General features: G+C 38.1%; 1 protein-coding gene across 1 annotated transcript in view; it reads left to right on the forward strand.

Annotated features, from left to right (window-relative positions):
- DDX10 (DEAD-box helicase 10) overlaps positions 1-24,388 on the forward strand; it is a 281,324-nt gene that overhangs the window by 233,786 nt on the left and 23,150 nt on the right. Inside the window, exon 17 of the mRNA XM_040482918.1 lies at positions 11,073-11,212. Within this exon, the coding sequence (XP_040338852.1) occupies positions 11,073-11,212 (140 nt within the window). The remainder of the gene's footprint in view (positions 1-11,072; positions 11,213-24,388) is intronic.

The following is a 24,388-nucleotide window of genomic DNA, read 5'->3' on the forward strand; positions in this document are numbered from 1 at the left end:
TGCAGATATAGCCATGTGGCAGAGGGGTACACAATCCCACTCATTCTTTGGCTGCTTTATGAATTGCTGTTAGGAATTCTTGCCCTTAAAAATGTTGAGTTTATGACTTCTCTGTTTTTCTGCTTGTCAGCAGCCTGAAACAGTTCTTAAGACTGGCATATGTCATTAGGTAATTGAAACCTAAATCATGTTCAGGGCTTTCAGGGATGAATGATCCTTCAAGATTCAGAACTGTCTAATTTGAGGCTTATGTTCGTAGAATCTGTTCAGTCCCAAGAAATACAGTTGTACCAAGCATTAGTTCTTGACCAGAGACAGGAGGCAGGAGGGGTGGTTGGTGGCTCATGGACTGTTAAAAGTTATGGCTCTTCTTCCCTCCAAAATGTGTATATGTCTATACTAATAATTTTTTGATACTGTTTCATTAGTTTTGTGGCTTCCAGGAACCCTATGTTAAGAACTTCTAATCCACAGCCCACCCTGTTACCATATTGGAGAGGCCATACAAACTTCTTGTAGAGTCTTGCAAAAACAATATTTCATCTCTTTGACTTCAAAAACATTACTTACTCATTGTAAGACACTTCTTGATTTAAAGAAGGAAAATTCTGTAATCCATGTCCACCACCCAAAGCTTCCCCAATACATTTTTTTTTTTTTTTTTTTTTTTTTTTACTAGATAGTCTTTATAATCTACTGTTTCGTTGTGAACACCTTTAGACACCATTAAAGTATTCTCTTGGGGGTCCTTTATTAGTATACATGTAAAATTCACTGTGGTGTTCACTCAGGGATTTTGACAAGTGCATAGGTGTGTTCGCCTGCCACCATCAAAGATACACAATAGGTTCCTCATCATCTCAAAAAATTCTTCCTTGCTGACCCCGCCCCCCAACTCCTGGCAATCCCTGATCTGTTTTCTGTCCCTGGTTTGTTGTTGTTTTTACCAGATTTTAATATAAGTTGAATCACTGAGTATATAGCCTCTGAGGTCCATTCTCTTTCACTTAGCAAGGTACGTTTGAAATTCACCCATGTTGTTACATCTATCAGTCCTTGTCACTGTTGACTAATAGTCCATTGATCAGACTATTTACTACTTGGTTTACAAAATAGTATTTTTATTTATTCTTGAACTACTTTTGCTAACATTCTAACATTGATACTGTGAACTCTTTGTGACCTTAATCAGTTGTATGGTTTCAGTTCTATTCTCTTTTGTGTATAATCTCCTCTTTATTTTTTTGTTATGAATAACATCATTTCCTAAAGAGATTAAATCTATTGCACATTTCTGCCCATGTTAGAATTATATTTGGAGAAAGCAGAGGATACTTAAAAAGGATAAGATCACCAAACTGCTGGAATGTTTTTTTGCTGTTTGTACAGTTCTACTATTGATGATAAACATTATTGCAGACTTCTTATTGTGCTTTTCTCACTGGACGCTCACAGCAACATTGAATGGTAGATGGCAGCGTTTAGATTATACAGATGAGGAAACAACCTCCCAGAGTTAGTAAATTGCCTCAGGACACACAGCCAGCCAGTGGCGGGGGCAGTCAAATCAGGGTCTTGTGACTTGTTTTATATTAAAGCATTCGTTATGACAATAGTGGCAAACGAATTTGTATTTTCTTTAATATCTTATTTGGTGTAACTTTCCTCTGGAAAGAAGAGAGTGAGAAAGATGATCCATAATGGAAAGCACTATTATTTAATAGGATGTTATGAAATTGTAGCATCCTCCCTATCTTTCAGAGCTCTTTGAGAGAGTCATATATTAAGTAAGCAAGTAAATAAGTAATTTAGGAAGAATAATGAATTTTGTGCAAGGCAGTTTTAGAAGGAATTTCATTTTGTTGAAAGTCTTATTAAGGTTAAAATGCTGAATCATAGTCTCTTCTGTCAATGCTGTGTTTCAGATTACATTCTATAGCAGTGCTCAACAGCAAGTGTGTTGGTAAATAGTTGTTGATTGAATATTCCAAATTCTGAAGATTCTTTAAAATTTGGGACTTGCTCTTGAGGCTTTGAATCTTCATGTGCGAGCCCTTTGCCTGTCATTCTGAACTATGTTCACTTCATGTATTAAGTATATTGCCTCCTTATAGTCTTTCAGTCAAATATTTCTTTTGTTTTGGAATGCTTGAAAAAAATTAAGAAGGTACTGGCTGGAATTCGGGTAAGCCCAACTGGATTTAAGAAAGAAATTATCTGAACAGATGGCCTTTGCCTGAATTCTCCTGCTTGTTCCCCCTGATGTCCTTGTTTTATCATCCTCAACATTCCGTGTTCCCTTCTCAGGTTCCTATGTGATCGGGTGGCCAGGGCTGAAAGGTGTTGCCTTCCTCTGATTTGCTAGGTTTGTCTCATTAATGCTGGAAATTAGGACAGATAGATATATTTCTGAGCAAGAACTCCTGAATTGTAGAGTCCAGAACCCTTGATCAGAGTTGGGGATTCGAGTGCAGTTCAGCCAGTGTACATATTAGAAGTGCAGAAAATACCCACTTTGGCCAGATACCAAAGAACCGAGTAGACACATCAGCCTTAGGCCAAAGCCCAACGTTAGCATTATGAAATAAATTTCCAGCAGCTAGAAACTGAAAATATTCTGAAATGTTTTAATTAGTACACCATCATCATTAAAAAGTGAAGGAGTCAGGCTATTAAAATTTGGAATTGTGGTTCAGGAGCAGGGACCTGTCAGCACTGTCAGCTGCTCCTGTGTTTACCATGCGGTACGTGTGTCTCAGTAGATAGATGCTGACTTTCAGCCTTTAATATCATTAACCTTTTTGTGCTTCTAGTTCAGAAAAACCATTTCCATAATTTCTTCACTCAGGAAGTTCGTACCTGGGATTTATAGCTTGGGTAAATCTCAGAAAATCAGTCCATCCCTAACTACTGAAGATGGTTGGCTGTCTTCATCAATCAGAATCTTTATTTTAAATTTCAAAACTATGAAGTATTAATGCTTTCTTAGAAAGTTATTTTGAAGTTTTATTAGTGAGAACAAAATGTGTTTTGAATACATCATTTTTCTCTAAAATTTTGTTTTCTTCACCACTTTTACATTCTTTTACAGGATCAGAAGTAGTTTATTATAAATTTTGGAATTTTCCCCTTAGGAAATTTTGATGTGTCAAAGCTGACATTCTGCTTTTTTAAAAAAAATTTTTAATGTTTATTTATTTTTGAGAGAGAGAGAGACAGAATACAAGTGGGTTAGAGTCAGAGAGAGGGGGAGACACAGAATCCGAAGCAGGCTCTAGGCTCCAGCTGTCAGCACAGAGCCCGACGCAGGGCTCGAACTCATGAGCTGTGAGATCGTGGCCTGAGCTGAAGTTGGACGCTCAACTGACTGAGCCACCCAGGCGCCCCTAGGAAGGAATAAGGACATTAAATAATGAATTCACTCTAGGTGTAGCACTGAAGAGAAATCCACAAGAAATTTTACTAAGGATGATGTTTAGAAATGTTTAATCTGAGACTTGATGACTTGGAATTAACCACGTGTGATATAATAAAAAATCTATTTGGTTTTGTTCTTCGTTCTGGACATTGAACTTCTAAAATCCTTGGAATTTCCTGAGTGATAGGAGTATTTTATTACTCATAAGGAGCCCCTGTCCAGCACACTTGAGTTTATGTTCATGAGATAACTCAAGGAGGAGTCTCTAGATAGCTTCAGAAGGGGACTGACTGGTCACCAGAAAGAACACATGATTAGAGGGTGGGAACTTTTAGCCCCACCCCCCACCTCTTGGGAGGAAATTGGGCCTAGAAATTGAGTTATAAGAACTCATGAACATGGGGCACCTGGTGGCTCAGCCAGTTAGGTGGCTGACCGTTGGTTTTGGCTCAGCCCACTGTCTCACGGTTTGTGGGATTGGGCCCCTCCTCAGGTTCTGTGCTGCTGTCACAGAGCCTGCTTGGGATGCTCTCTCTCTCCTCTCTTTTCTGCCCCTCCCTTTTGCTCTCTCTCTCTCTCTCTCTCTCTCTGCCACTTTCCTGCTTGTGCTCTCTCTCTCAAAATAAATAAACATTAAAAAACAAAACAACAACAAAAATTCTCGAACAGCAAGATTCTGAGAACTTCCAGGTTGGTGACTATGTCGACATGCTAGGAAGGTGGCCCACCTGGAGAGGGCCTGGAAGCTCTGCACCCCATCCTCACTCCATACCTTGCTCTACGCCTCTCTTCCCTTTGGTTGTTTCTGAGTTGCAACCTTTAGAATAAATAAACTGGCAGTCATAAGCAGGGCAGTTCCCTGAGTTCTGAATCATTATACAGAATTATGGAATGTGTGAGGAGGGGGTCGTGAGACTCCCTGAATTTGTAGTTGGCCGCGGGGAAGCACAGGTAACTTGGGGGCCCCATCTGCAGCTGGCATCTGATGTGTTGGCAATCTTGTGGCACTGAGCCCTTTACCTGTCGGTTCTCTGCTAACGCTGCATGGTGTCAGAGTTGAATTACTAGGACACTCGTTTGGCACTGGGAAATTGGTGTCGAAAGGATACCACGTTTGGTGTCAAAAACCACCATACACCAGGCAAGGGGAAGTGGAAGAGGAGTCCGTGGAAAAATACCCGGTGGGAGGACATTGAGGTGAGAAGGGGCTTGACTTGGTCTAGGACCTGAAAGAAGTTGTGTCCTAAAGGTTGTAAGCAGGTGATAGACACGATCAGATTTGAAACTTAAGAAAAAGCAACCACAACATTCTAATTACAACATAGAGAATTGATGTGATCAGAGAGAGGGGAAGAATGGTTCTGGGGAGTCTCATGAGGAAGCTAGTGTGGGGTTGCACGCAGGAGACACTGGAGATGTACTTGGGAGACCAGGGCATTCAGAGCAGAGGTGGGTGCACACAAGTTGCATGGAAAGCAGTGCTCCATGTTTTAGGAACCTTATAAAATATGCCCGCTTCTGAAGAAATGTTTGTACCAGCAGCAAATCCAGAGATTTTTATGGGGGAAAATTGAGATTCAGGGTGATACAGGAGAAGACCTGTACATCCAGGTTCATGTGACCTTGGTTAAGTTATTTTGTCCTCTAAATCGCAGTTTTTTCAATTTGAAAACGAGACAATGGTTACCTTCTTACTTCATAGGGCTTGCGAATCACATAAGATGAAGTACGTCAGAGCCCTTTGTGATCTGTTGTTGGAGTGCGATACTTCGCATCTGTGTTTCTTGCCATCCTCAAAACCAAAAACAAAATAGAAGTCAGTTGAGTTACATTTCTTTTTCAGATATTTTCTTCTGTCCTACTTATGATTGAGTCTTCCAAGTAACTATTTTAGGAAAAGCCATTCTTACTTTAGGTGAAATATTTTCCTCAGAGGTTCTGAAATTGTATTTCAGGAACAGCCGGTTCATAGAGGTGACCCTGATCTCTGTGTGTGTGAGGCCTTACTTGTCTGGCCTTAAGAGAGAAGAGAGGAGTGCAGGTGTGACAGTAGGGGTTCTGGTTTTGTTTTGAGCTGGGGTTGGGGAGAAGAGGTGAGAGAGTGATTAGTTAGGTGCAGGAGAGCTTTCATCTTTCAGCCTAGAAGTAACTCAAGAGAAGCATGTTGACAGTTAGGATCCATAATCAATCAGCTACATGTTCAAGGTCCCATAACTTGAAGACTTCGTTCTGTAAGCTATTAGGCATTTAGCAGGGCCAGTGGAGTCCATTCACTGTTGCTTGGCTATTCCCCAGAAATAGCAGAACCTGGCTTTCATGCTAACGCTTCTCCACGGGTAACTATCCCAGAACAGTTCGTTTTATGGTCAAGGTAGGGTATGGCCAAGTGTCTCATTCACTCTGCATCCCCAGAACCTGGTCATGTGGACTTGAATAAAAGTGTTTTTGTAAGGCATCTTCACAGTATTTACCAAGTTGCTTTCTTAAACTGTATTTGACATATACCGTTATGCTTCTGTGCATATTGATTCCCAGGAATTATTATTATGTACCCATTTAGTCCACAGAACCTGATTGGTTTTCTCTCCTTAACATCTCTCAGGCCTGTCCCCACCTCCACTTCCATGGCTACTTTCTTCCTTGAATCCCTCGTTCCACTTGGATTATTATAGTTTTTAAATTGATATCCTACCTTCCAACCACCCTTCCCATTGCTGTCAAGGTGTAGCATTTCTAAGGAAAAGATTTAATTACTTTCCTACTAAAATGCTTAAACATTCCCTTTGCCATAAGTTTCTAGCCATGGGGTCCTAACACACAGGGGTACATCAGAGTATTTGTGTTCTCACAAAGGTGAACCCAAAAGGAGGTAAAAATGAGTATAGTGCCTTTTTTATAAATATTCTTTTAAATGATTTGTGGAACCACAAAGAAAGACAAAATCAGCTACATCTTTTTTTTTTTTTTTTTTTTTTGCTGCTACCTTCTATGGCTAGAAGGAGCATACTTCTAAACTAGACCTCGCGAGAAAGACACGAGAAAGTACTTTTCTCCAGAATGTTTTCATTATGGCACTACTCCTAGTGACTTTTATTTATGCTTTGTATTTGTTGTAAATGATAATGTTTTTGCTTAGTTTTTAATAAATTGAAGGCATCAAAGAAGCACATTATATGTTCATATTACAGATTTATAGTTCTGTATTTCTGACTGTACAAAGAATGAGCCAAATAAGAAAGATCAATATAAAAAATGCCTTTTTTTCCATCATCCCTACATTTCTAGTAGTTTGAAATTGTGTTTTCTGAAAGGAGTGATTGTGAATTTAAATTCATCTGTCATTGTCATGAATTAAGGTGTCATTGCAGTACAGACAGTATGGTATAGGCATCAATGCTGTGATTGTCTTATAAATCAGGAAGCAGCAGAACCCAAATGTTGTTAATTGGAAGAGTTATATTAACACAAACTTTCATCGTTCTGAGTATTTTCCTTCAAATAGTTAAGTCTGTACACTGGAGTATTGAATGAGATATTTATACTGAGTCTCACTGTCTAATTTCTTTCTCCTGTTATAGATATCTTATGGCCACGTGCTTTATAATAAATGCTAAAAGAGCATATTAAATGGTATTAGGTGTTAAAATGCAGTTAAATGAAATATTCTGCTTGAAGTGTCAGAGCATAGGTCTCATGCCCACAGAGCAGGTAGAAATTAGAGTTATTCCCACCCACAAGGAAACCATAGAGAGAGTGAGCCTAACTCTGCTTAAATCCTTGACTGAGTGTCACATTTTATAGGCTCATAGGAAGCCAGGCTAAAAAAGTAGCAATTGGAAGCCATAAGGACAATACAGAGATATAAGCAGCCGAGCACCCTGAGTTGGAGTTTGTGGTTTGAATCCAAGTAAGATAACTGCCTAATAGAATATAAATCCAGTAGTCCTCAGAAAAATGGGACAGAATTCAATTTCCATATCAGCCATGTCTATTTTTCTACAAAAATACTAGAGATGGAGTTAGGCAGGAAAATGTGATCCATACTGAAGAGAAAGGCATTCAAAGAAACGATTAGGCCAGATTTGAATTAAGCAAAGATTTCAAAGCAGCTATTTTAAATATGTTCAGGAATTAAGGTATGTTCAGAGAATTAAAGGAAAGTATAATATGAATGAATAAGCAGAGATGATCTCAGAGCAATGGAAACTATGTTTAAAACAAAACAAACTTGGGGCACCTGGGTGTCTTAGTTCAGTTGGATATCTGACTTTGGTTCAGGTCATGATCTCACAGTCTTTGAGTTCAAGCCACACATTGGGCTCTGCGCTGATAGCTCAGAGCCTGGAGCCTGCTTCAGATTCTGTCTCTCTCTCTTTCTCTCTGCTACTCCCCAGCTTGCACCCTGTCTCTCTCTCAAAAATAAAATTAAAAAACAACAACAGCAACAACAACAACAAAAAAACTTGGAAGTTCTAGAACTGAATTACTTTAAAAAAAAAATTGCTGGGGGCGCCTGGGTGGCGCGGTCGGTTAAGCGTCCGACTTCAGCCAGGTCACGATCTCGCGGTCCGGGAGTTCGAGCCCCGTGTCGGGCTCTGGGCTGATGGCTCAGAGCCTGGAGCCTGCTTCCGATTCTGTGTCTCCCTCTCTCTCTGCCCCTCCCCCGTTCATGCTCTGTCTCTCTCTGTCCCAAAAATAAATAAACGTTGGAAAAAAAAAAAATTGCTGGATGGCTTCAAAAGTACTTTGGAAATATCGGAAGAAAGGAATAGCAAACCTGAAGACAGGGTAGAAATGACCCTGTCCAAAGAGCAGTAAGATAGGTGCCTGGCTAGTTCAGTTGGTAGAGTGTGTGATTCTTGATCTCCAGGTTGTGGGTTCGAGCCCCACATATGGTGTAGAAATTTCTTAAAAATAAAATCTTAAAAACAAAACAAAAACACACAAAAAAATTGAAGAAAAGTGAGCAAAAGCTCAGAGAACTGTGAAGTAGGCCAATATACATGTCCTTGCAATCGTGGAAGGAGAGATGACATAGAGGCATACAAATATTTGAAGAAATAATGGCCAAAATTTTCCCAAATTTAGTGAAAAACATGAAATGATAGATCCAAGAAGCTTGCAGAGCCCCAAGAAAGACGAACACAAAGAACACCTTGCCCCAGACATAATATGGTAAAACTCTGTGATGAAGAGAAATGTTTGAAAGCAACCCGAGGAAAATGATACTTCTTGCTTGCATTTCAAGGGAAAAATAAAAAATATTTGCTGTTAACCATAAAATGTGAAGAAAATATTTTGGAAAGCTTGTATCCACCAGTAGCTTCCCCATACTTTTTTTGCAAGGCACTTCTTATGATATCAATGTGATATTAACAAATGTGACCTAAAAAAATATTGTATAATAAAACGTGTCAACATTTCAAGATCCATGTAAGGAAGATCTGCGTACTTCAGTGAACCAGTATTTTCCAAATAGCTGATGCATGATGTTATGCAATCATTCACTGGTAAAGGATATGTTCAAAGTGAAAAGTAGACCAATGGATTTTAATGTAATAGTACAGAATGGCTTCAGATTCTGCGTTACAACTATTTGTTAAGAACCGGAGTGCCTGGACCACTCAGGTGCTTGACCATTCTCTTGATTTCAACTCAGGTCATGATCCCAGGGTTGTGGAATTGAGCCATGCCTCAGGCTTCACCATGAGTATGGAGCCTGCTTAAGGTTCATAATCATTCTCTCTCTCTCTCCCTCCCTCTGTCTCTCTCTCTCTCTCTGGCCCTTTCCTATCTTTCTTTCCCTCTGCCCCTCTTCCCTGCTCATGCTCGCTCGCTCTCTCTCTCTCTCTCTCTCTCTCTTTCTCTCTCAAAAAAAAAAAAAAGTACTCACCAGGGTTTATGTTATCAAACGAAAGTCAGGTGCAGTTACCTGGAAAGGCTATTAAATGACTCCTCCCTTTCCTATCTCAGAGAGACTGGATTTTCTTCATATACTTGACCTGGAACAATACACTGTGAAGGCAGAGTACATTTGGGCCTCCTGGTGTCTTCTTTTAAACTGGCTATTAAAGAAACTTGCAAAAATATAAAACAGTGTTCTTTTATTGTGGGAAATTATGGCTGTTTTTCATAAAATATGCCGCTTATGTTAATATGTAGTGAATTTTATTGTTACTTTTAAATTCATTTTTTTAATCTTAATTTCTAATACAGTACATAATGCATGTTCACAGAAGATCTGTGGAGTCTTTCATACTTTTTAAGTGTAAAGGTGTCCTAAGCCCGAAAAGTTGAGAGTCGTTTTGAGTCTGCTCTGTCTTCAAATTCCTTTGAGAGCATCTGACTGGAAAATTGGAAAGATCTTGTAGCCCAGGAGATTAGTGTTTTTGAACATATGATGATACTCACTTTTTGTTGATATCCTTGATTATTTTCAAGTAAACCATATAGTCTGCTGTGGAGGATGCTGCTTACTGCTTCTGATGACAGCCCTCCCCAATTTTGATATATTTTTTTCAGGCCTGTTATTGTCAGCAGGGAGAGTTACCAGGAAAGCAGTAGGGGCCTTTTGCAGTGGTGACTAATCCTTCTTTTCTTTTCTTCTTCCTTTTGTTATGTTTAGAGGTTATTAAGGGAGAGATGTTCAGAAAGTGTTAGAGGGCCTCTATGGCGGCCTGCACCCTCACTTGCTGTGCTATTCTGAGTTATTATTCACTTTCTGGGAAAGAACATTAAACATTTGAAAACAGAATCATTGACGTTTGTCTCACATGGTGTGAAGAAGAATTATAAAGATGGTAACGGAGAGAATTTCATCCAGAATTTTTTTTAGTCCTACTTATAATCTGTTAAATGCATGTGGCGATGCTTGGTTTTGTAACCGAGTAGACAAGAAGCACAGTGTGCCAGAAATAAATTTTCTATAAAGGTGGTCATTACATAAACGTGTAGTAAGTTTATTTTAACATTATATTACTTTGTTCTTTGACAAAAATAACCCACTATAAAATAAAAGCAAAAAAAACCCACCTACGTACCTGCTTGCATGAAACTGAATTATTCCCAACCTCTTCCATGTATTACTGCCTTTCCTGTTTCTTGGTATTTCTCTCCTTTCCCATTGTTTTTAGTGACTTCATACTTATACTGGAATTTAGAACACTCGTTATTAATGAGCTTATATAGACCTGATTGTTAATTTTAACACTTAGATTACTGTGGTCATAAGGCCATCAGACAACAAAGGAATTCCTGTACCTTCTCTTCTGGCCTTTTATATTTTCACATAATATTTTTGGGAAGTTTGAAATTCACTTGTGTGTGAACAGGAGCACTAAGACAACTTTATTTATACTTTATTTCTTTGACAGTTAAGTTCTGTGAAAAATAAAATTTTTCTAAGGTTGTGCTTAAGGGACTTAATGGTGATTTACTTTCTGAACCATATTTTCATTGTAATTTTGAAACGACATGGGATTTCTTTCTCTTTGCAAATGATTATCGTTCGGAAAGTCACATAGAGGCTTTCACCACAATAGAAGGCTTCAATTTGAGGCTCTTAATTAGAGAAGTATTTATTTGGATCTAGAAATAAGACCTGATTATTCATCAGCTGTTTTCTTAAACCACAATTTCCCTTGTGTTTTCTTAGGTCAGAGATGAAGAGGAAGCTTTTCTGGATTGGAGTGATGATGATGATGATGATGGATTTGATCCAAGCACACTTCCAGATCCAGATAAGTACAGAAGCTCTGCAGAATCGGACAGTGACGATACGGAGAATAAAATTAGGTATGTTTTTACTTCTGGTAGCACTAAATATATGACTCTTCTCCTTTGAATCCAAAGGGTGTGTAGAGTCCAACGTCGTGTAGTCTTCTCATTATCTTAGGGGCTCTCTTATTATTTCTGTAATCACTGTTAGTTTTAAGAGTGTTTTAATAAGAGTTGTTTTTTTCTTTCTCTATTCTTCCCATCTTTCTCCTTCTGGATCCTTTATGCATAAGTACTGGATGCACTAGGGTATATTTAATGCAAACAGAGGCAGAATATTTTTTTGATTCACTGTCAAAGGACTCTTGAGAGTGTTATTAAAAATTCTCTCTGAATTTTGAAAAAGAGCAGTTATACTTTCATATTCTTTGATATAAAATTAAGTAACAAATACATAGAACAATGGAAAACTTATACATAAACAGTGCTTGACCAGTCCTCTCAATTTAAAATCTGTTCATTTGCAATGTGGACTTATTTGCGACCATGCCAAAAACAGATGGAATGTGATCAATTGAATAATAGTGTGATTTGCTCAGCATTTGTTTTCATAGTACTGTGTATTAGATTAAATTGAGATTGCATTGATTTAAAAGTTGAGGGCACTACACTTCATGGGCATTCTAAGCCAATGAGCCTCCTTAGGCAGAAGGGAGATACTAATGACAGATGAAGTCATGACAGATTGAAGGAAAGCTTGACCACTAGCTGGAGATTTTGGAGTTGGAGAGAGAGGCCACAAAGAGCTAGAATCTGGTTTTGAGTAAGACCATTATGAAAAAATCTCAAAAAAAGATTATCCTCTAAGGAGACGGTGCTGACAGGGGGCATTTCAGAGTTAATCTTTATTTTGATCTTGTGTTCGTTTAAACATAGAATTATTTTTATAATACTGAAATGACATCTAAAGTGCGGTCTTCCCAAGTGATACCAGAAACTTGAGATATCAGCCTTTGGACAACTGGGTAGTGGACATAATAGCAGACTAGGTAGTGGACATAGCAGTTTCAATACCACAAGAGGCACCAGAGGTGAAAATAATTTGATTATGATTTAAAAAAATATTTAAACGTGTGTCATAGGGGTTAAATAACTTCATTTTAGGGCATAGTGCTGATATTGAGCTTTGAGGGTGAATATGCATACTTTGCTTCAGAAAGTTCCTTGGTATACATGTTGAGACCTTGATGAACTATCAGTATGGTTAAGTGTGCTGTCCCTTAGTTCTAAAATAAATGTCCCTTTTTCAGAGATGGTTTGTGGGATCTCCATTTTGATAGATGTGATCTAACTCAACATGTATGGTTTGACATGATTAATTTCTTTTAAAAGAGAGAATTCAGTTGAGTAAAATTGAAAGATTTTAATGGATTTACTCAACAATTCATGAATCAGGCAGCATCCCATTAGCAGGTACAGAGATCCTCCAAAGAGCTTTAAAAAATGAAAGGTATAGGTAGAGGAGAGCAGGGAAAGGAATTTTTTTTTTTTTTAATTGAAGATTGGATTATTTCAGACAAGGTCACCTTCCTATTGGGGATGGAAATGGTCTTTTGGGCAGATGACCTCACTAGTGCTGACCAGGTGATTCCATATTGACTGGCTGTCGGTCACATTCCTAGGAGAGACTGAAGCTGCAAGTAGGTTAAATATCTTGGTTTGCTGATATGAGGCTTGGCTCAAGTCACTTCATTTTGGGCATGTTGTCTCGTCTTTAACTTGGAACTGTTTCTGAATAATTTTACTTTCTGGAGAGAACATTCATTGGTTCTTACAGTTTGTTGTTCAACATATTTTGCATATCTGTCTAACATACCTTTAAAACACAGAACCAACCTTTGAAGTTTTTTTCCTAACATTTTTTATGATAGCTTCTGGGTCATCCTTAATCTGTGTGCAGTAGAAATTTCATTTCATTTTTCTGGCATTTCTTACCCTCGGAGTGACATTGCCCTGCTACCACCTCGTTAATACGACTTGTTCTCTAATAGCTTCACGTGTTTCATCCTCTTAGCCTGTAAATGCCTCAGAGGTAGAAACTGTCTTTTGTACCAACACATGCAGCTCTTGCCTCTACTCCTGTGTCCAGTGTTATGGTCATAGGCACAACGAAGGCCCTGAAGTATTTGAATCAATTAATTGATAAAGGAGATTTATAGAGTGAAAAAAGAGAAGTATAATTATAAGCAGCTATATGATTGGCCCTAATAGTTTAAATGATACAGGAGATGATAGAATAGAGGGTTGGTGGGGCGCCTGGGTGGCGCAGTCGGTTGAGCGTCCGACTTCAGCCAGGTCACGATCTCGCGGTCCGTGAGTTCGAGCCCCGCGTCGGGCTCTGGGCTGATGGCTCAGAGCCTGGAGCCTGTTTCCGATTCTGTGTCTCCCTCTCTCTCTGCCCTTCCCCCGTTCATGCTCTGTCTCTCTCTGTCCCAAAAATAAATAAACGTTGGAAAAAAAAAATTAAATAAATAAATAAATAAATAAAAGAATAGAGGGTTGGAGCAGCCAAGTTCAGATAGTGTAATAGTGAGGGAAAAGAAGGTCAGAATACCTTGAGATGCCAAAGCATCTCAAAGAAGAATGTTCATATGGAAAATAATTAAGCATTCAATGAAAATTAAAATAGTTTTAATTTTGGGCACAGCTAGTAAGTCTGCTTTAACAGGGATTGAAAGGAATTGGTAAACTTGTCTTAAACTGAAGAAAAATCGTCTTTTGTTAAAGAGTATCAACAAGGACTAAGGAACTTATCAGCAGTTTTGTTTTTGTTTATGATAACAGTGATTATCTAGTCTAATGCTCTCTTCTTGTAGTTGAAGAAACCAAGGCTTTAAGGGATAAAATAATCTGTGATCACAATACTAAGTTAGGGGCAGATCAGCATAACCTATGTAAATCACATCGACTCTGTAGATCTAATACTCCAATGAAATTGAATAGAATTATTCCAGCATTAGGATGGGTAGCTTCCTTCCAGTTTTATGTCATTTGGGTAAAGACTTGATCCCTGAACTCACTGTATGGTAGGTTTGACTAAATTGTGGTTTCCCAACTTCCAACATTACTGACATTCTGGCCCAGATAGTTCTTTGTTTTGGTGGGTTGGGAGTGATTGTGGACTGTTAAGCATCTTCCCTGGCCTCTACCACCAGTACTGCCCCAGTGCTTCTCCAGTTGGGACAACCAGAAATATTTTCAGACATTGCCGCATATCCCTCAAGGAGCAACATCTCCCACTGGACTAGACCCAGGATGACAGGTCCATATTACTGGTGGTTGATCTCTCCATGCCCCATCTAGGATATATTCCTTTCCATTTAGCCCAAGCAGTCATTCTCAGTATGGCCTGTATCTGTCTGCTGGGATTCCTACCCAAGGAAAAACCAATTTGCCATTCTTGAACAAAGACAGGATGTGGGGTAGTTAGAAGTAACAGCCTATGCGTGAAATTCCTATTTATGCTCTACTTCTGTTTTTCTCCCTCTTCCCTTCTCTGTTAAAATGACCTCCGTGAAAATGAATAAAGGTAGTGTAAAGTAAAACCAGGATTGTTTTTAGATAAATAAAAGTATTCGCAAGTAAATCCATATACACTACAGTTTTGACAGTAGTAATTGCCGTTGCTACTGCTATTTATAATATTAGCACTAATGCACTTTTACTGTCTTGCTCCAGTTCGGCTGCGTCTTTTTTACTTTGCCTCTCATAAACAAGAATAGATGCTAGGATTTTGTGATGTCAGCTTTAGAGGGCTCTCCTGGCATGTTCCCAGGTTTTATTTGCTGCGCTCTTCTAACCTCAGCTCAATAATTGCAGGAACAGTGAGTGTTTCAGCTTCTTGGTCATCTTCTCTCTCCCAGTAGGTTATTCCTTGGTTATTAACTTTGCATTTTCCAATACGAATTTACTTTTATGGGACCAGATAGCACCAATTAGAAAATGGCTCTTAGTCTCAAAGTAAATAGCATGAGCTAGTTTCTTTGAAAGTTTCCTCTGGGTATTTCTTTTTCCTTCACTTCACTGACACCCATAAATATTCAGCATGAGTAACACTTTTGTCTCTCTACATGGAAAGACACTTAAGTCAGTAGGAAATAGGCAAAAGAGAGCCCAATGTAGTGGGGAATGACTGAATCTGGGGTCAGTAATTCTTCCTCAGGGAGGCGTGATAGTGTTTTAAATAGTGTACCCCCGTCTTCTCAGCACAGTGCACCGTGCAGAATCTAAACCATCCTTAACCCTCTGTAGAATTATCAAAATTGTCAGCTCTACCACTGATTCCCAAGGCATTCTGATGTACGAGATTTGGCTCCTTTAAATTAGAATGACAAAGAGAGACCTCTTAATAAATATGATCCCAGGGACAATGAAAGTAACGTGACCTTGAGTTCCTTTGAGGGAGCTCTAAGAATGCTCTCATTAGTAGCTCATTTAGCCTCAGAAAGAGAGTTGTGAAATAGGAGGAACAGCACTGTACCTCATGGTACAGACGAACATCAACTGGCTCAGCAGCAGCAGCCAGAACTCCATCAGAGGCTCTAAGCTTTTGTGTGCTCCTTTTGAAAACGGAGAAGAGACAGCTTGCTTTGGCGCGGTGTGTTTTCTTTCCTCCTCTTTCCTTCTTACACATTGGCCCAAGCTGTGTTTTACCCTGTAGCTTTCCTTCTGGTTCCTCCTAACCGTGGAATTAGCATAGGTAGAGTTACTGCAGCGTGTTAGCATCTGTCATGGTCGTCAATGTTGTTGTTGTTGTTGTTGTTGTTGTTGTTGTTGCTATAATAGAACAGTTTGGTAGGAGACCTAGCTCTTTGCTGCAGGGGACTTTTGTGACGTCATAGAATGCAGTGGTCTTCTAGGAACTGCACAGAACCATGTTCTTGCCTCTAGTGAGTTTTGATACAGAGGAAGAAAGGTAAAGATTTCAGAGGAAGAAAGACCTCAAATATTATAATTGTTTTTGTGCTACTAAGTGATTTTTTAAATTTATCTCCCCAACAGGCTGTATATACAATGTATTTATACTGTTTTCACAATAAAAATATTTGGCCATGTTCTATATGTGGTGCCAAGAACTGGAGTATAAACCTTCTGTATTATTTCAATCACATTCTACTTATTTAAGAATTAAAAATGTCCACTTACCTGTTAATCTCCAGCTTGTTGTAATATTTCTTCCATCTATTCTTTCACCTAAGAATTTTTTAGTAAGTTATCATGTGCCAGGCGTAGTGAGTGCAGGTACAGAGGATAAAGCATAAAGAAAAATCCCTTTCCTGCTGTCACAGTTTTTAGTTCGGCAGAGGTTACAGACAGCTCTGCATATAATTACAAAAAATGTGGTGGATACCTGCTGTGATCTGTGCCCTGGAGGAGGCAGTAGGGAGCAGGGTAAGTAGGGGATGAGCACAGAGAGAGAGCAAGTGGTGTCTAACCTGGGCTTGGTGAATCTAGAAGAGCTTCCTGAAGGGAGTGACATCTAAGCTAAACCTGAAGGAAGCTTGAAGTCTTACCCGAGCCAGAGAAGGTAGCTTGCCCTTCTAAAGAGTGAGGCAAGAGTATCTTTAACTGTATTCCAGTTGAACTCTTCTTTCAATAACATTGTTCCTTTTAGCTGTGCCTAACAAGCTGAGAGATTTGGTTCTGAGCATGTAATATAAGATTAATTTTTGTGTATCTGGTAGCATTCATCATGTTTGGTTTATGGCCATCTTCATGTGAATTGCTAATGATGAAAATCTGCAAAGTAGTGAATACGATGAAAAAGAAGCAACTGGGGTGTTCAAGATATTCATTATCCAGTCAAATTAAGTTTTTAATATTTATAATCTTGACCTTTTTCAAAAAAAAAAAAAAAAAAGGAAAGAGAAAAAGGTTGTGGTTAGACTTTTACTGCCTAATATTTCAGTGTTTTCTTCACAGACCACTGTCCCTGGCCATGGCAGGTTGCTTTATAAAGAATTGTTATATCAATGGAGTGTTTGTTAGATTATTCCGGGTGACATAAGACCCATTACATCTTTAATTTGTACTGAGACTATTGGCATAATTTAGGCATGATAACTTCTATATGAATTGATGCCTTTTCCTATGCAGAGTAAACGGTTTTACATCTACTCTCAGGAGCTGTTCTTTTTGGCTTGTGTGATACAGCTCTGCATCAAAAGATTGATGAAGTATTTTTATCTGTTTTTTAATTTGTTTGAGGTTTTGTTTTATTTTTAAACTGTGTTCCATTTTGGGGCTCCTGAGTGGCTTCGTTGGTTGAGCAGCCGACTTCGGCTCAGGTCATGATCTTGCGGTTCGTGGGTTCGGCCCTGCGTCGGGCTCTGTGCTGACAGCTCAGAGCCTGGAACCTGCTTCAGATTCTGTCTCCCTCTCTCTCTGCCCATCCCCTGGTAAGCGCTCTTTCTTTCTCAAAAATAAATAAACATTAAAAAAAAATTTAAACTGTGTTCCATGTTAGTTTTCTGTTTTTGAGTGAACTTGCATTTCTTTAAGAGTTCTGTCCCGCATGAAGCAGGTGATCCACGTTAATCTGTATGGTTTCTTCTCATGTTGTTTTATGATATTTCTTTAGTAAATCTTGCTTTGCAACTTTTCTGTTAAGACTTAACAGTCGGCTTTGTAATATGTGAAATGCTCTCCACCTGCAGTAGAAATGTATATGACTCAGAAATGAATTTCTGGGCAAGGAAAGTGCCTGGAAAGCATTTTCATTTCTTTTTAACTGTTTTTGGTTGGGACTGGGTATGGCACATTACATATTTTATATGAATTTTAGAAGAATTGTTGGTGTTGAACCTAGGGGAGGGTTATTTAAAAAAAATTTTTTCCCCCTCAGGGTCTAGGTGATTATGAAAAGAAAAATACTATTGACTGCAGTTTCCATTTACTTGAATCCCTGTTCGTTGGTGGATCCAGTTGTGGGTGGCAGATGGGGAAAGAAGTCAGCTCAGCTTCATGATATATTGACTTTATTGTGTGCCTGCCATTCTTTTCTTTTACTCTTTTTAACTTCAAGAGATTTATCCCTGATTGTAATATGCCTAGCAACTTTCAAGGGAAAATCTCCATCATCTCTTCTTATTTGTGAAGGACAAAGTTCTATGAACTATTGAATTTCATAGGGCTTTGACTAGAACTCAACATGAATTGTGGTTGACAAGAAGTTAATTTAATTTAGTTTTACTCTCTTTAAGTTGTGTTCATTTTATCTTTCTCCTTTTTGACATTGCCCTAAAAACAAAACCCAACAGAATATCCTGAGCGGTGTGTAGCATGAATGGAGAAACTTGTAAGGCAGATTGTTGGGTTGGGTGTGGGGGAAAGCAGTATCCTTTATCTTGGGACTTACAGGGGAAAGGGTGCTACCCATTGAGGAAGGAAGGTGTTATTTTCTGGGGTGGGGCTTAGGATGGGGAAGCTGTATTTGGAAATTTAGGAGGTTTAGGTTTAGGCTAAGGAGGTTTAGGAGGCTCCCAGCTTGACCTTATGTACAGTCCCAGTTTTTGCTCTATGCTTTCTGTTTCTCTGTCATTTAGCCACCCACTGAATAACTGTGACTCACTGAAAGTTGGGACTTTGTCATGTTTCAGGAGTATTAAGATCTCTAAGAAGGTGGATGAATGGCCTGGATGCCAAGAAGCCAAGAACCATGTAGCAAGGGTAATGAACCATCTAGGAGGGCTCTCTTGACTGCTGCCCAGAGTGTGGTACATGGCAACTTCGTTTTCACTGAAGACTGTTGAGAAGGACATATTCTTAGGGTGATCCTTTTCTTCATTTCACATGACTTCATGTAGAATGGATTCATAACTAATGACTATATAGCATTCCATTATTTATACACTGTAATTTCTTTATCCACTCCCCTTTTAGAATTCTAGATTATACCCATGCTTAGGTTTTTTCATTTGTGTTGTTTGGTTTTGTTTACTTCTGTTTCTGCCATTGTAAGTATTTTTTTAAATTGAAGTAAAATTGGCATGTAACATTATATTACTTTCAGGTGTACAACACTATTATTTAACATTCATATGGGATACAAAATAATTACCACCAAAGTCTAGTCACCATCTGTCAACATACAGTTGACCCCCTTTACACATTTCCCCTATCTTCTAACTCCCTTCCCCTCTGGTAACCATCAGTCTGTTCTCTGAATCTTTTGAGCTTGCTTTAGTATTCTTTTGTTTGTTTATTTGTTTGTTTGTTTGTTTGTTTGCACATACAAGTGAAATCATATACTACTTGTGTTTCTCTGACTTATTCACTTAGCCTCATACACTCGGGGTCCATCCATGTTGTCGCAAATGGCAAGATTTTGTTCTTATTTTTGGCTAATAGTAATCCATTGTGTATTTATACTACATCTTCTTTATCTTTTTATCTCTTGATGGTCATTTAGGTTTTTTCTGTATCTTATTGTAAATAATGCTGCACTGAACCTATAGCGGTGCACATACCTTTTCAAAATAGTGTTTTTGTTTTCTTTGGATAAATACCCAAAGTGGAAAAGCTGCATCATATGGTAGACCTGTTTTTGATTTTTGAGGAATCTCTGTACTGTTTTCCATAGTGGCTGCACCAGTATACATTCCCACCATCTGCGTACAGGGGTTCCCTTTTCTCCACATCTTCGTCAACACTTGCTATTTCTTGTTCTTTTGATAATAGCCATTTTTACAGGGGTGAGGTGTGATTTGATTGCAGTCATTACTGTTGTTGCCTATCCTTTCATGTGTCTCTTGGGCATCTCTCTTCTTTGAACAAAAGATCTATTCAGATCTGCTATTTTTAATTTTTTTTTATTGTCAAGTTGTAAATGTTCTCTATTTTGGATGGTAGCCCCTTACTGGGATTATCTTCTCCCATTCAGTAGATTGCCTTTTCATTTTGTTGATGGTTTTCCTTGCTGTGCAGAAGCTTTTTAGTTTGATGTAGACCATTTGTTTGCTTTTTTTTCAATTGCCTTTGGAGTCAGATCTACAAGCACATCCTAGAGATTGATGTCAAGGAGCTTACTGCATAAGTTTTTCTGTAGGAATTTTATGGTTTCAAGTCTTCTATTCACATATGTAATACATTTTGAGTTAATTTTTGTGTGTAGTGTAAGATAGCAGTCTAGTTTTATTCTTTTGCTTGTGGCTGACAAGTTTTTCAGCACCATTTATTGGAGAGACTGTCCTTTCTCCATTGTATGTTCTTGATTCTTTTGTCCCAAACTAATTGTATATATGTGGGTTTACTTTGGGGGTGTTAGTTCCATTCCATTGGCCGATGTGTCTATTTTTGTGTTAGAATGGTATTGTTTTGATTACTATTACTTTTAGTGTAATACTATTACTATTACTTTTAGTGTAATTGAAATTAGGGACCATGATACCTCCAGCTTTGTTCTTCTTTCTCAAGATTGCTTTGTCTCTTTGGGATCCTTTATGGTTCCATACAAATTTGAGGATTATTTGTTCTATTTCTGTTAAAAGTGCCATCAAAATTTTGATAGGGGTTGCATTGAATCTATAGATTGCTTTGGTTATATGGACATTTTAACAATACTAATTCTTCCATCCATGAGCATGGAATATCATTCCATCTATTTGTGTTCTTCAGATTCTTTCATTGGTATCTTACAGTTTCTAGTATTCAGGTCTTTCACCTCCTTGGTTAAAAGTTTTTTCTAGGTACATATCTTATTCTTTTTGATGGAATTGTAGATGAAATTGCTTTCTTAATTTCTCTTTCTAGCAGTCCATCATTAGTGTGTAGAAATGCCACACATTTCTATATAGTGATTTTGTGTTCTACCACTTTGCTGAATGTATTTATTAGTTCTAACAGCTTCTTGATGAAAATCCTTTAGGATTTTCTATAGTATGTCATCTGCAAAGAGTGACAGTTTTCCTTTTTCCTTTTTGGTTCTTACTACTTCTGACTTTTATTTCTTTTTCTTGCCTAATTTCTCTTGCCTATATCACTAAAAGGGCTATATTGAATAAAAGTGGTGAGAGTGGGCATTGTTGTCTTGTTCTTGATCTTAAAGGAATAGCTTTTAGTTTTTTGCCATTGAGAATGATACTAGCTTTGGGTTTGTCAATATGCCCTTTATTGTGTTGAGGTACATTCTCTTTATACCCACTTGGAATGAGAGTTTTTATCATAAATGGATGTTGAATTTTGTCAAATGCTTTTTATGCATTGATTGCAATGATCATATGATTTTTTATTTTTCATTTCATTAAAGTGTTGTATCTTGTTGATAGAGTTGCAGATGTTGAATCATTCTTGTATCCCTAGAATAAATCTCACTTGATCATGCATGGTGTGTGATCCTTTTAATGTATTGCTGAATTTGGCTTGCTAAATTTTGTTGGGGATTTTTGCATCTATGTTCATCAAGAATATTGGCCTGTGAGTTTCTTTTTTGTGTGGTGCCTTTGGTTTTTGAATCAGGGTAATGGTGGCCTTATAAAATGAGTTCTGGAACATTCTCTCCTCTTCAGTTTTTTGGAAGAATTTGAGAAGGGTGGGCATTAAATCTTTAAATGTTTGGTAAAACTCACCAATGAAGCCATCTGGTCCTGAGCCTTTGTCTGTTGGGAGGTTTTGCTTAATGATTCCGTTTCCTTACTAGAAATTGGTCAATTCAGATTTTCTGTATCTTTGTGATTCATTCCTTGAAGATTGTGTGTTTCTAGGAATTTATCCATTACTTCTAGATTGTCTACTTTGTTGGCATATAATTAGTTTCTTGGGGTCCTTTGTATTTCTCTGGTATCAGTTGTTAACTACTCTTTCATTTCTGATTTTATTTTTTGAGCCCCTCTCTTTTTTTCTTGATGAAGCTGGCTAAAGGTTTATCAATTTGTTGATCTTTTCAAAGAACCAGCTCTTAGTTTCATTGATCTTTTCTGTTGTTTTAGTCTCTATTTCATTTATTTCTGCTCTTATCTTTATTATTTCCTTCTTTCTATTAACTATAAACTTTATTTGTTGTTCTTTTTATAGTTGCTTTAGGTGTGACGTTAGATTGTTTATTTGAGATTTTTTCCATTTCTTGAGTTAGGCCTGTATAGCTGTGAACTTCCCTGTCAGTACTACTTTGGCTGTATCCCATAGATTTTGGTATATCATATTACTGTTTACATTTGTCTTTGGGTAATTTTTTATTTCTCCTCTGATTTTTTTTTTCAGTGACTCATTGGTTGTTTAGTAGCATGTTGTTTAACCTCTCTATGTTTTTGTGGTTTTGCTCATTTTCTTCTTTATACCATTGTGATTGGAAAAGATGCTTGATGATTTAAATTTTTGAATGTATTGAGACTTGTTTGTGGTCTAACATCTGAGCGCTCCTAAAGACTCTTCCATATGTACTTGGGAAGATTGTGTATTCTGTTGCTTTTGGATGGAATGTTCTATGTATATTTACTAAGCTCATCTAGTTTTTTTTTTGTTTTTTATAATTTTTTTTTAATTTTTTTTTCAACGTTTATTTATTTTTGGGACAGAGAGAGACAGAGCATGAACGGGGGAGGGGCAGAGAGAGAGGGAGACACAGAATCGGAAACAGGCTCCAGGCTCTGAGCCATCAGCCCAGAGCCCGACGCGGGGCTCGAACTCACGGACCGTGAGATCGTGACCTGGCTGAAGTCGGACGCTTAACCGACTGCGCCACCCAGGCGCCCCTAAGCTCATCTAGTTTAATGTATCATTTAAGCTTAGTGTTTCTGTATTGATTTCCTGTCTGGATGATCTAACCATTGATAGAAGTGAGGTGTCATAGTCCTCTGTTCCTATTATTGTATTGCTATCATTTTCTTCCATTAGGTCTGTTAATACTTGTTTTATATATATTGGTGCTTATATGTTGGATGCATATATATTTATAAATGTTATATATTCTTGATAGATTGACCCCTTTATCATTATGTGGGTCTTTGTCTTTTATTACAGTATTTGTTTTAAATTTGTTTCTCTTCTTTTTTTTTTTAAATTTTTTAATGTTTATTTATTTTTTTTTTAATTTTTTTTTTAACGTTTATTTATTTTTGAGACAGAGAGAGACAGAGCATGAATGGGGGAGGGGCAGAGAGAGAGGGAGACACAAAATCGGAAGCAGGCTCCAGGCTCTGAGCCATCAGCCCAGAGCCTGACGCGGGGCTCGAACTCACGGGCTGTGAGATCGTGACCTGAGCCGAAGTCGGACGCTTAGCCAACTGAGCCACCCAGGTGCCCCAATGTTTATTTATTTTTGAGAGAGAGACAGAGCATGAGCAGGGGAGAGGCAAAGAGAGAGGGAGACACAGAATCTGGAACAGGCTCCAGATTTGAACTCACAAACTGTGAGATCATGACCTGAGCCGAAGTTGGACGCTTAACCAGCTGAGCCACCCAGGTGCCCCTAAGTCTGTTTTTCTGATAGGAGTTTAACTACACCAGCTTTCGTTTCCATTTGCCTAGGATATCTTTCTCCATCCCTTCACTTTCAGTCTGTGTGGTCTTTACTTCCTTAGTTAATTTTTAGGTAGCATGTAGATGAGTCTTGTTTTTGATTTTGTTTTTAATCCATTCAGCCACTCTGTCTTTTGATTGGAATATCTAGTCTTTTTACATTTAAAGTAATTAATTATTGATAGATATATACTTACTGCCATTTTGTTTATTGTTTTCAGGTTATTTTTGTAGTTCTTCTTTGTTCATTCTTTTCTTACTCTCTTCCCTTGTTGTTGATGAATTTTTTTAGTGTTAGGTTTGGATTCCTTTCTCTTTGTTTTCTGACTGTTCTCTAGTTCCTCTATTCCTTTATTTTTCTCTCTTTTCTTGTGGTTTGAAGGCTTTCTATAGTGTTTAGTTTTTTTCTCATTTTTTGTGTGTATTTACATAAAATTTTGCTTCCATGAAGTTCACATATAATACCTTTTGTATAGAATGGTTGATTTTTGAGTTGATGGCCTAAATTTGAACACATTCAAAAAAAGTTTTTATTTGGAGAGAGAGAAAGAGTGAGCACAAGCAGGGGAGGGGTAGAGGAAGAGTGAAAGAGAATCTTAAGCAGGCTCCATTCCCAGTGCAGAGCCTGACGTGGGGCTTGATCTGCAAGATCATGACCTAGAGTTGGACACTTAACCAACTGAGTCACTCAGGTACCCCAAAAAGTATATGTTTTTAATCCCCCCGTGTGCATTGGGTGTG

This window comes from Herpailurus yagouaroundi, unplaced genomic scaffold (assembly GCF_014898765.1).
Source record: "Herpailurus yagouaroundi ecotype Mexico unplaced genomic scaffold, PumYag 161, whole genome shotgun sequence".
Taxonomy (NCBI): Eukaryota; Metazoa; Chordata; class Mammalia; order Carnivora; family Felidae; genus Herpailurus; species Herpailurus yagouaroundi.